We start from the raw sequence: 13,451 nt of genomic DNA, 5'->3' as shown, positions 1-13,451 counted from the left end.
CTCAGACCCTCCTGGACTCCTTGCCCCAGCCCAGGGCCTCTGCCCTCTCCTCTGACCAGTCCCTTGCTCACCAATAACCATCTGTGGGATGGGCCTGGGGCTACAGATTAGAAACAAAAAGTGAACATGACACAGCCCCCACCTCAGGGAGCTTTCAGGCAGAATGAGTTGTGAGATGGTCCTCCTGAAGCCCTTGGGGAGCCCTAGCGCTCCAGGGCCAGGCGTGGACTGAGCCAAGACTGCATCCTTGGATCCCCAGGGAGCAGGGATGGGGACACAGCAGACTCACAGCAGCAGAGAAGCAGCTGGAAAGAACCCAAGGGAAGGACGAGGGCTGAGTGTGGCTGGAAGCTAGGGAGTAGTGATCAGGGCTGAGAGGGTAGCAGGTGGGGCAGAGTCAGCCTGTGTGTGAGTCAAGCAAGGACACAGTGGCAAGGACTGGAGAAGGGGCTTGGCAGGGCCAGATGGGCTCTGGACAAAGCATTCCTCCTACAGTATGTATAGGGGGATGTGCATACTTGGTGAGTGTGTGCATATATGTGTGTGTCTGTGTGTGCATGCGTATATGGGTATGAGGTGAGTGTCTGTATGTGTGGATGGGGTTGGGGGAAGCTGGAAGCTGGAGGCGCCTGTCCCAACTAGTATCCTCTTCTGGTGCAAGTGGGAGATTCTGAGGTCTGGACTCATGGTTGAGAACAAGGAGAGGCAAGATGGGCCACGGCCATTTCAGGAGGCCAGAGCAGCCTTCAGACTTGGGTAGATCCCAACCAAGCTGTCAGTGGGAGGTTGATGGGGGAGAAATGGGGAGTCCTTCCTGGGTTTGTGACTGGGTGCTTGCCACCTGGGAGTTTCCAGAAACAAGCAGGTGTCCAGGCCTGCTCTGGGGAAAACATGGGGAGTATATAGGTTGGCTGTGGTCTGCAGAGGACCATCCAGAAGTGTTGGCAAATCCATAGAAAGAAGTCACCAAAAGCAGGGTGGAGCCTTGCAGCTATCAAGAGGCTGGTGCCTAGGGCACTTTCTCAGACACATCCCACTCTGTGTGTTCCTAGTGTAGGAGTAAACGTGCTTTTCTCAGGTGTGTGTGGATGTGTACAAAGCTGTGTGGCTGAGTCTGAGTGTGTGCACACTGCTGGCCGGAATCCTATCTTACCACTTCCCTGACTCTGCTGCCTGAGTTTTGGGACACATATCCTTGGCTGCAAACCTGGGAGCAGGTAAGACCATGCAGTTGGAGGAAGTGTGGGATGCAACCCCAAACCTCTGCTTGCTCCCCAGGGTGGAGCCCCCTCTCCATCCCCCTCCCAGGGAAAAAGCCTCCTGAGCGTTGATGTGGAGTGAGGAGGTAGCGGCCCCCTGGGATGACTCTCCTGTAGCCATTTCGAGCCCTTGCATGGCCCAGGCCTGTGGTGGGGCCTCTGCCCAGGAAGAGCTCAGGGAGAAAATGGGGCACATACCCCTTGCCAGACACAGAAGGCCCTGGTTGGTCCTGTTCCTACATCTCTCCAGCTCACTCCTCAGTCCATAGCAATTTTTTTACCTGGGATTTTAAAATTCTTGCTCATCAGCAGGTAAGCTCCATAAGGTTATCTTGCTCCCTGATGTTTCTCCAGCAGGGTTTGGCAAACAGCAGGTGCTCCACACACATGTGGAATGGTGATTTGAGGAGTGAGTGAGTTCTATCAGTTCATACAGGACCCAGGGTACCCGCAGGACCTGGTCCTGCACCTGGAGCATATCATGGCTTGGTGCCTTGAGGAAATGTTTGCACACACTCAGGAGGCATGATGCGTTGATGCATTCATTCATACTGTCTGGGGAAGCCTGGCTGAGGATCCAGCCTCTGCAAAGTCCAGGCTGTCCCTCACATGCCCTGTATTTCCCTCTGGTCCTGCCAGCCCAGCCCCTCCCCACCTGGGGCCCTGACTTTGTGAGCCCCCATGCAAAATACCCCTGCCTCCTTTTTTTCCTCTGCCGACTTCCTGCCTGTCCTTTGAGACCAGTTCCTCTAGGGTTCTGTCTGCCAGGGTGAGGCGAGGCCTCCCACACCCAGAAACCCCCTGCAGCTGGCCTCTCCAAGGCAGGCCTCTGCTGACTCCCTCACATGCCTGTCTGATCCAGTTCAGCCCCACTGGCTTTTTCTTCCTAAGCTTCAGCCACCCACCATTGGCCTTCTAAAAACAAATGCCACATCCCCTGACTCAGTTCCTCCATGTGTAGAAGGAGAAGGCAGCATTCAGGGGCCCAGGAGCTCCAATATCAGGTCAGAGGCAGTCTGCCAGTTCCTGAGGGGCATTCAGCTCCAGACCCAAGCACGAGGGGCCAGTATAGGGCAGAGTGCACTTGGAGGCACTGACCTTCAGACGGCTCCAGAAGAGGTGGCCCTTCCGCTGGGCCTCTCAGTACCTGGTGTCTGAAGTGAAGAAGGGAAGGGTGTGCAGGCAGTGAAAGAGGCACAAGTGGGCAGCGTGTGAGCTGGGAGCCGCACCCTGGCAGGGCTGCTGGAAGCTTCCAACAAGGACATCTGGGCACAAGGGCTCCACCATGGGTTAGGAGAACACTAGAAGGAGTATCTGCCTTTTGTCTCCCTTTTAATCAATCCACATAATTTGAGATTCATCCACTCTGTCTTTCCTGGTATGCTAAGTAGAATTCCACTTCATAAATATGCCACAGGTTTTAATTGAAATATAATTGACATATAACATTATAATTAGTTTAGGTGTCCAAAATAGTGATGGGCTTCCCTGGTGGCTCAGATGGTAAAGAATCTGCCTGTAATGCAGGAGACCCTGATTCAATCCCTGAGTTGGGAAGATCCCCTGGAGAAGGGAAGGGCTACCCACCCCAGTATTCTTGTCTGGAAAATCCCATAGACAGAGGAGCCTGGCAGGCTACAGTCCACGGGGTTGCAAAGAGTCAGACACGACTGAGTGACTAACACTCCTACTACTACAACATAATGATTCAGTGTTTGTGCACACTGGGACATGATCACCACAAAAAGTTTAATTAACATCCATTACCCCACACAGTTACAAGACTTTTTCTTCTGATGAGAACTTTAAGATCTATGTTCTTAACAATTTCCAAATATACAGTATAAATTCTAGTTGCCATCTGTAACCCACGACTTATTTACCTTATGACACTATTTTTCATCCGTTCACCTGTTGATAGACATTTTTGAACTCAGTTTAGGACTATTACAAATAAAGTTGCAGTGACATTTGCTTCATGGTCTTTACATGAACACAGGTTTTCTCCAGGGTTAATACTTTAGAGGCGAATGACCAGGTCATAGGGTAGGTACATGTTTTCAAGAAGCGGCCAAATCGATTTCCAAGCGGGAAGCACCACTCTCCTTCCCAGCCAGCAGTCTACAGCGTTCTGATTTCTCTACATCCTCACCAGCACTGGTTATGGTCTGACTTTCTGGTTTCAACCGTCCCTGCGGTTCTCCATGACAAGTGATGCCCAGCATCTTGCCTTGGCTCCTTAGCTCTCCGTATACTTTCTTTGGGGAAGCTCTCTCCCCTCCTTGGGTCCTTACTCAGGGACGCGCGCTCCTGTCCCACCGCAGCCCTGCCTCCCCTTCACTGTACCGCGGTACCGCCCTGCGAGTCTAGAACCCGACGCCCATGTGGGTGCCCAGGGCCCAGCCTGGGAAGAGGCAGCCGCGCCTCCCACGGCCAGCCCCACCCAGCCATGCCGGGTGCTGCCAAGCAAGTCATCTCTTTTCGCAGCTACTCGGGAGTCCGCCTTCGTGCACGCCATCGCCTCTGCCGGCGTAGCCTTCGCGGTGACGCGCTCTTGCGCCGAGGGCTCCGCTGCCATCTGCGGCTGCAGCAGCCGCCATCAGGGCTCGCCCGGTGAGGGCTGGAAGTGGGGCGGCTGCAGCGAGGACATCGAGTTCGGCGGGATGGTGTCTCGGGAGTTCGCAGATGCGCGGGAGAACCGCCCAGACGCTCGCTCCGCGATGAACCGCCACAACAATGAGGCTGGGCGCCAGGTACGTTTGTGGCCCCCTTCAGTCCTGGGGGTGAAGCAGAAATCCCTGAGACCACACCCCTGCGGGGCTCTGGGAAACAGAACTTTCTGAGTAGGATGTGTGCCGTGGCCCCCTGCGGGGTGTGGCCCGCTGGAGGCAGGGTGGTGGGCCATGGGAGGGATGTATCTGATGGCCAGACTGGGGGTCTGCTCACCTCCTGCCCAAGAGTGTCTGAAACACAGGGCTGTCCCGTTGCTCCACGAGGTCTAGGGCATTCTCACAGGATGGCAGGTCTGCCTGTGATGTTGGGGTCACAAGGAAGGAGGGACGGGAGAAAGGCCTGCTCCTGCACGTTCCCCGAGGGAGACAGCCAGGCTGCTACACCACAGTGTGGTAAGTTCTCCAATGAAGAAATGCACAGACACACACGCGCGCAAGGTGATCTGGGCATAGTGGAGAGGTCAGACCCAGACTGGAGTCTCAAAAAAGACTTCTAGTGACAGAGGTGGTGAGTGGAGACAAGCAGAATCATTGGCAGACAGGGAAGCCTGGTGTGCTGCAGTCCACGGGGTCGCAAAGAGTCGGACCCGATTGAGCGATTGAGTGACCGAACTGAACTGAAGTGAGATGAGGGGAAGCCAGGAGAGTCTCTGGGTAACCCATCGTGAAAGAATGCACAGGAGTTAGTTCAGGCGGAATATGGAGAACAGGGAAAGAAAGATGTGGGGAATGGAGAGGCTGCCAGAGACCAAGCTGTAAAAGGATTTGTGAGCCTTTTTGAAAAGCACTTGATTAGAGGGTCAGGGGGGAACTGCTGATAGGAAGTGATGTGTGAGGGGCTGGAAAATGTCCAGTAGAGTTGGCTCTGACCTTGGCCAGTGAAACTGGGGCATTGCAGAGGGCTGAAGAGAGAACATTTTAATTTCCAACAACAGGGAACTTGGTGACTCATGTTAATCTTCTGACTAAAGATGAGTACAAATGTAGGATGAGACTAAAAAGCACCATTTACAAGTATAGAATACTCACGTGATGCAGTTACCTGACTTATCACAGGCAAGAAGACAGTGCAATGCAAAGGGGGACATGGTCTTTTCAATAAAGGATGCTCAGTCAGCTGGATAACAATATGGTAAAGAATTAATCTTGACCCCTGCTGCTGCTAAGTCGCTTCAGTCGTGTCCGACTCTGTGCAAACCCAGAGACGGCAGCCCACCAGGCTCCTCTGTCCCTGGGATTCTCCAGGCAAGAACACTGGAGTGGGTTGCCATTTCACTTCACACCATATTTAAAAAAATCAATTTCCTGTTTCCAAATAGGAAAGAGTAGACAGAGAATGTTTAGAAGAAAATAGAAGGAAATATCTTTGTGACCTCGGAGTAGGCAAAGATTTCCTAAACAGGCCAAAAAAGCACTCATAATGAAAGAAAAATGTAATAATGCAGAGTAGTATTAAAATGTATAAAACCGCACCACCACGAAACTGAAAAGGCGATCCATACAGGAGGAGACATTCACAATATATATACTCAACCTGTATATTAAAGTTATAGTATAAAAAGAACTCTACAAAGTAATAAGAAAAAGACTGATAACTCAATAGAAAGTTGGCTAAAATATGGAAAGCCACTTCACAAAAGAAAATCTAGAAATGACCAATATGTGTGAATATGTGAAAAGGTGATCAATATCACTAGTCATCAAGGAAATGCTGTTGGAATACACGCCCTGGCAGGAAAAAAGATAACAACTGGAAGAGAGCATGATGGGAGTTTCCAAGGAGCTGGTGTTCTGAGGCTGGTAATTTGTGAAATTTGGTCATATTTCATGCTTATGACATATAAACTTTTGCATGTATACTGCTGCTGCTGCTAAGTCGCTTCAGTCATGTTCAACTCTATGCAACCCCACAGACGGCAGCCCACCAGGCTCCCCCGTCCCTGGGATTCTCCAGGCAAGAATACTGTATACTACACTTCCAAAAAAATAATTGTTAAGTGTCAAGTAGCTAACCATATAGTGAGGAATTAGCAGTGCAAAGTTCAGAGGGTGACTATAGCCTCCAAGCCTGGTGCCTGGGGCTGCATTTATCCAGGGGTCATTTGCTGGTCTGAGAAAAAAGTATATATGCTGAGCTGCACTTTCAGCAGCCTCACCGAGCTAAAAGGGACCATCAGAGGTTCTATGTCTGGGAAATAATTCCTCCGTTTAGGCGGGATCCTGAGGAGTAAAAGAAAACCTGAAGTAGACAAGCCCTTGTGCACATGTGCAGGCTAGCAAAATCTCAAAACTGGATTAAGGTGATCCCAAATTGCTGGTATCCCCAGGCACCTGGAAAAAGAAGATAAATCTTTTCCAGAGAATGATAACCTTATGATAGCTGATAGTTTTTTCTACAAACAATTTTTCAAACACAATGTTCAACACATGATCAAATATAACCTATTAAACGAGCTGGCGACAGAATGAGTGATAACCAGCCAAACAAAACAAAGCAGAACGAGAACAGCAACAGCAACAGAAACAAGAGTCCAATACTGAAATTATTAGACACAGATTATGAGAAAAAAATATGCTTACTTCCGTTCACAAAGCTAAAATGTAATATAATAGATTTGGGAAAGAATCGCAAAGAAACTGTAGACCTGAAAACTGAATGGGAGCTTCCAGTTAAAAAAAAGTGACAAACTAAATACAAAGGATTTTTGTCTGCAGTCTCCTAGAACATCACTAAAATGACAATGAATTAATTTTAAGATACATAACTAAACTATAGAGAACATGCAAAACAGAAAAGGGGACAAAGGTAATGAAACTTTGAAAGCACAAAGCAATCTCTCAGTACAGACAAGAAAGCTGAATATTAAGCCAATAGAAACTCTTAAACTAGATTGGCTTTAATCTTAAAGCAATCACCCCAGGAATTTCTAGTATCCGATATCTTGAGAAGTAGAGATAGATGTAGGGCTTGGAAACAGAAAGATTGGTTGAAATCTATTTTAAAAGCACTTTAAACCTACAAGCTCTTCTGTCCAACCTCTTGCATCCAGACAACACCCCTCCATCATCATGGCAGAAGCCTGGAGGCTTATTCCCTAATGAGGGTAAAGCAGATGATGTCTGGACTGCTGAGGGGGAGGCTGCCCAAGTGAAAGGAGTCTGTCTATATACACATTTCTCTTCTTAATCTCCTAGTACCACAGCCAATCTTGTATGCTCTAGGCGAGAGAATGGAAGATTCTCCCCTGAAAATCAGACCAATCCAAGAGGAGAGACTTGAAGATATTGATGTGGGGTTTCTCCTAAAAGCAACGTGGCCAGATCACTCTACAGTGAGGGTCTGAGTACATGAATCTCTCCTGTGTACAGGAGGTTCCAATAAGTTTTTGGTGTCCCACTTTTAAATACAGCAGGTAGTTAGGGATCACTGAACATGATGGCTTCCTGCAACCACAAAGATAAAGACCAAAATAAATAAACAAAAACCAAACTTATGGGAAAGAGACATTATAAAGAGAGATGAAAACTTCAAAAACCCATCACTATGCCCTGAGAGTTAATATACTGAATCCATAAAACTAGAATAAACTGTTAACTTAAAAGAATATCCAGGGGGAAAGGAGGCTCTTAGAAATTAAAATAGAACAGCAAAAAATCTCAGCAGAAAGGTTGGAAGACAGTTGAGACAGCCTTCCCACAAAGTAGAGGAAGAAGAAGAAAGACAAAGACCTGGAAAATAGGAAAGACTAGAAAATATAGAAGATCTGTCCAAGAAAGACAATGATGAACATGAAGATGAGGAAATTTGGTAAAGAATTAATACAAGAAGTTTCCCAGAGCTGATGACCAGAAGTTCAGACCAAACAGGCCACGTAAGTGATTAGCGTAAGAAAGGGGAAGACCCATGTCCAAACTCATTGTGAGGGCTTTCTTGGTGGTGCAGTGGTTGAGTCCGCCTGCCAGTGCAAGGGACATGGGTTCAACCCCTGGTCTGGGAGGACTCCACGTGCAGCACAACTAGGCCCATGCGCCACGACTACTGAGCCTGTGCTTTAGAGCCCCTGAGCCGCAACAAGAGAAGCCACCACAATGAAAAAGTCCACACACATCAATGAAGAGTAGTCCCCACTCACAGCAACGAAGACCCAGCACAGCCAAAAATAAAAATTTAAAAAGAAAACTTATTGTGAAATTCACAGCCTATGACACAGAGAAGCCTTCCAAACTTCCCAGAAGATTTGATTTCACGCAAAGGATCAGGAATCAAAATATCATCAGTGTTTCTAAGAACGACAGTGAAAGCTAGAATAAAATAGAGCAATACTTTCAGAATCCTGAAAGGGGGAAATATTTTAAGCCAAGACTTTTATACCAAGCTAAATCGTCTTTTCAACTTTTCAAGTAGAAAAGATTTGTTTGCAGACATGCACATTTCACAAAATTTACCAGAAGGGTGTTGAAAAAGATGTCTCCAAGAAAATGAAATCCATGGAACATCTGGTGTGTTTGAAAGTCTTGAAGAGAATATTTACATGACTAGAGAGTGTATGGAGAAGGCAATGACAACCCACTCCAATACTCTTGCCTGGAAAATCCCATGGGTGGAGAAGCCTGGTAGGCTGCAGTCCACGGGGTTGCTAAGAGTCGGACACGACTGAGTGACTTCACTTTCACTTTTCACTTTCCTGCATTGGAGAAGGAAATGGCAACCCACTCCAGTGTTCTTGCTTGGAGAATCCCAGGGATGGGGGAGCCTGGTGGGCTGCCGTCTATGGAGTCGCACAGAGTCGGACAGGACTGAAGTGACTTAGCAGCAGCAGCAGAGTGTGTATGAGACTGAATCTGTAAGTACATTAAAAACAGCAACAACAAAATATTTTGTAGAAAAAGAAAAGCAATCACATCATGTGGCTCAACCAAGTATGACATTTAACAAAGCCCCAACACTGTCAGCTTCCCTGGTAGCTCAGCTGGTAAAGAATCTGCCTGCAATGCAGGCAACCCCAGTTTGATTCCTGGGTGGAGAAGATACGCTGGAGAAGGGATAGGCTACCCACTCCAGTATTCGTGAGGTTCCCTGGTGGCCCAGTTGGTGAAGAATCCACTTGCAATGCTGGAGACCTGTGTTTGATCCCTGGGTTGGGAAGATCCCCTAGAGAAGGGAAAGGCTACCCACTCCAGTATTCTGGCCTGGAGAGTTCCATGGACTATATAGTCCATGGGGTCACAAAGAATCAGACACGACTGAGCATCTTTCATTTTCAACACTGTCAGCACCAAGTTTTGATCTAACTGGAACTATGCCATAGTTTTTGGAGTAGGGAGGGAGTTTGGAAAAACTGTGCATCAGAGTTGGGGTATAAGGTCCCCCCATGGGACCTCCATGGTGAGTCCATAAGACATAGGTCCATAGGTCCATAAGACAAGGCCAAACACTGAAAAATCAAGAAGTAACAAGTGAAAGTGTTAGTTGCTCAGTTGTATCCAACTGTTTGCAATCCCATGGACTGTAGCCCACCAGGTTCCTCTGTCCATGGGATTCTCCAGGCAAGGATACCAGAGTGGGTAGCCATTCCCTTCTCCAGGGGATCTTCCCGACCTAGGGATCAAACCTGGGTCAAGACAAGCATCTTATTACAGGTGCAGAGGTGCAAGGTGCTGCCCCTAGCAGGTCAGGAAAGTTCTGTTAATGAGAGTGTGGAAGCAGAACTCCTGTTTTTCTTAACAGGTCTTAGGAACTCTTGGACTCTTTAAAGTATATGCATATATAACTTTGATCAAAAGTAAAACTAAAACAAAAGACTTAGGAGGCAGAGATGGGAAGTGGCAGCTCCTCTTTGGAAAAGCTTGGTCACGAAAGAGAAGAAAATGGTGATTAGACAGAACTGGACTTTGGTGAGGGAGTGTAATTTACAGATGCCCCTAAAAAAGTGCCAGGATCAGAAGGAAGGGTTGAAGAAACAGCAAGGAGAGGGGAACAGGGTGGAGGAAGCATCTGGACACGGAGCCCACCTGAAGTCTTAGATCAGCACTGTTTAATATAGAAGTGTAATGAAAACCACACGGTATGTATCAATTTCTAGTTGCCACATTTTAAAAGGAAACAGGTGAAATTTGTTTTAAATAATAAATTTTATTGAGCCCAATATAACCAACATGTTACCATGACAGTAATGCAATCAATATTAAAATTTTGAACGAGATATTTTACATCCTCTTATGAAATCTGGGGATTTAGTGTGACCCAGCCTGTAGTGTGCCCTTAACAGCACTTCTCAGCCTGGGCCACCAGCCGCATCTCACGACCTCACAGGTGGCTATTTCTGATTACATCACAGGACCTTTCACCCCCAGCCCCACTCCTTCCCCCAAAGAAAGAAGGGAAGAGAACCTCGTGCTGGGGTGCCCACAGGAGAAACATAATGTAATTCTCAGCACTCCCCTAAGATGCAATAAACCCATTTTCCTGGGCCCTGAAGGTATTGTGCTCCCATTATTCAGATCAGGCCAGCCCTCAGACTTGCAACCCAGCCCATGCGCATCTCCTCTAGACCAAAGTCTTGGATTTCCCCAGTTAGAAGGAACCATTTCCCTTTCCCACCCCTGCACTTACATGTCACGTTACAGCCCCTTCACTGAACATAGATGGCCTAGAAGTAGACTCAGCCCAGGAGGGGGCTTCCCAGACCCTTCCGTCCAGGATCTTGGGTCTGCCAGGGGAACCACATCAAGGATAGCATTGGGAGAGGGTGCTCCGCCTGGGAGTCCCAGAGCTTTATGGAGCAGGTTGAGGGATTGTTTGACAGATGAGTGGAAGGAAGTCTAAGGCAAGGAGCACAGCCATCATGCTCCGGGGAGGTGGGGAGGTTGAGGGCCTGCCCTGACTCCACCGCTTGCCTGCTTCTGTAGGCCATCGCCAGTCACATGCACCTCAAGTGCAAGTGCCATGGGCTCTCGGGCAGCTGTGAAGTGAAGACCTGCTGGTGGTCGCAGCCTGACTTCCGCGCCATTGGTGACTTCCTCAAGGATAAGTATGACAGCGCCTCAGAGATGGTGGTGGAGAAGCACCGCGAGTCGCGCGGCTGGGTGGAGACCCTGCGGCCACGCTACACTTACTTTAAGGTGCCCACAGAGCGCGACCTGGTCTACTACGAGGCCTCGCCCAACTTCTGTGAGCCCAACCCCGAAACAGGATCATTCGGCACGCGAGACCGCACCTGCAACGTGAGCTCGCACGGCATAGACGGCTGCGACCTGCTGTGCTGCGGCCGCGGCCACAACGCGCGCACCGAGCAGCGGAGGGAGAAGTGCCACTGCGTCTTCCACTGGTGCTGCTATGTGAGCTGCCAGGAGTGCGCGCGCGTCTACGACGTGCACACCTGCAAGTAGAGGGCGTCGCCATCGGCGCCCGCGGGTTAGAGCTCCACCCGGCGGGGGCGGGGCCCCTCAGTGGGCGGGGCGGAGGCGGGGCTCTGAGGTAGAGCTCCTCCGTGGGCGGGGCGGGGCGGGGGTGGGGCTCTGAGGTAGCGCTCCCCCGGTGGGCGGGGCGGGGGCGGAGCTCTGAGGTATCGCTCCCCTGTGTGCGGGGAGGGGGCGGGGCTCTGAGATAGAGCTGCTCGAGCGGGGCGGGGTCCTTTATGGTAGGACAGAGTTGAGGTTCCTGAGTGGTATAAAGTTCTTCCCCGTCCTGGAGTGAAACCCAGGTCTTCTCTGGGGTTGGGGCTCCAGGGATTTAGCCTGCCATTACTGTCCCCCGAAGACCACGTGGTTCCATCCTCCGGACTTCATCTATGTAAAGGAGAATCTCCTGGCAGAATGAGCTGTGGAGAGCCTGTGGGGAACATCTTGTCCTCCTACCCCTCCCACTGAGGTCCGAGGTATATCCTCCAAGGATTCCTCCCTCAATGATACCTGCCAACGCTCTCAACCAGGCCCTGCGGAATGGCTGGGATTTGGGTCCAGGAGATAGGGCCTCGTGGCAGTAGGCCGAGGGAAGGCCTGGGACGTGCGGCCTAACTCTGTCCCAGCTGCTCTGTGCTGGGCATCAGACACCTAGGCCCTCTTCCCAGTGCCCTACTGTCACCCATGCCCCAGCAAGGCACCATGCAGCCTGGTCAGCTGTGCCCTCTACTTTGCCACTGACAGAGTCCAAGCCTGGTTCTCTCGCCTCCCTGTCTTCACGTTCCCACACGTACCCCATCTCATCCACAGGAGAGGAGCAAAGCCTCCTGTTCCAGACTTGCTGTTGCTGCCCTCATGGCCTCAGCACCTCTCTCCAGCACCCTCATTCACAGTCCTCTGTAAAGGAAAGGCAAGAAGGGGACCTAGACTCTCAGGCTGCCCAGAGTCACTGGGCTGCACTGCTGCCCAGGTCCTACTCAGCTCTATAACCTACCTTGGAGGCTTACCTGGTGTTGTTCGGGAGATTTGGAGTCGGAGGATGCCACAACACTGGTGCAACAGAGAGAGGACCCCAAGACCCCACAGGAGTGGTCTCTGCCCCAGCCCCTTATGGCCAGGACTGACCCCCAGGTCCTGCCGCTACGTCTATGGTACACCAGACCTACCTGCCACTGGCCATTGTGAAGTCTCCGGTGGGCTACTTGGCTTGGCCCTCATCACATCTGACTCATTCATCCTGTCTGGGAATGAGCAAGGCCGATGGACCCGTCAACTAATGCCCATAGGAACTGCCCACCATGTACTGCCATGCCAAGACTTTTCCTCCTCAGCCTCTGGTACTGTGAAATGTTGCCTGGCCCCTGTCCATGAGGGCCTCCTCTCCAAGCAGGGGGAAAGACAATGGAGGGACCTTCACACCCCACTAGGAATACGACCTTCCTCTCCTTGAATTTTGCATTTGTGGGTTTTAATTTTATTTCCAATGCTGCTATATCCACCATACACAGGAGCTAGACAAACAGATGCGTTGTTGTGGTTTTCCTTTTCTTTCTATGAAAGAAACTTTTAGTCATAGCTTGTGAGTTTCAAACAGTGGGGAAAGTAAAAACAAACAAACAAACAAGAAGAAGAAGAAACAACCAAACAAGCCTGTGGATTGTGCTGGATTTTTGGTGGTGGGTCAGCAAGGCATGGGACCTGGATTGGTCATGACCCTCTGGGAGGGGCCACGATGGGAGGTGGTGGTGGGCATGTTTAGCTCAGAGACTCCTGGGGGCTCTGTGGTGGCCTCCAGAGCCAGAATTCCAGAGGAACGAAGAAGGATGGTCACTCCAAAGAAGGAAGGAAACAGCCAGTGGTCTCAAAGTCGAGGGGGAGACAGATCTGTGAAAAGTGCAGGGAAGGAGGCCTGCCTGTTGCAGGGGATGTGTGGTACAGCAAGCAGGGCACCATGGCAGCCCCAGGTGGGCAGACCCCACGCAAGTCAGGAGTGCAGCAGGACATCCACCAAGTCAGCTGAAAGCCACTTCCCCAAACAACCACAACATGCTCACTCAGT

General features: G+C 50.1%; 1 protein-coding gene across 1 annotated transcript in view; it reads left to right on the top strand.

Moving 5' to 3' along the window:
- WNT3A (Wnt family member 3A) overlaps positions 1-12,288 on the top strand; it is a 70,785-nt gene extending 58,497 nt beyond the window's left edge. Inside the window, exons 3-5 of the mRNA XM_061421394.1 lie at positions 3,747-4,012; positions 10,901-11,405; positions 12,203-12,288. Coding sequence (XP_061277378.1) covers positions 3,747-4,012; positions 10,901-11,380 — 746 coding nt within the window. The 3' untranslated portion in view covers positions 11,381-11,405; positions 12,203-12,288. The remainder of the gene's footprint in view (positions 1-3,746; positions 4,013-10,900; positions 11,406-12,202) is intronic.
- Positions 12,289-13,451: the final 1,163 nt, after the last annotated feature.

The sequence above is a fragment of the Bos javanicus genome, chromosome 7 (genome assembly GCF_032452875.1).
Source record: "Bos javanicus breed banteng chromosome 7, ARS-OSU_banteng_1.0, whole genome shotgun sequence".
NCBI classification, from domain to species: domain Eukaryota; kingdom Metazoa; phylum Chordata; class Mammalia; order Artiodactyla; family Bovidae; genus Bos; species Bos javanicus.
Note: the sequence above shows the minus strand (reverse complement) of the source record. Positions and strands in the feature narration are given on the sequence as shown.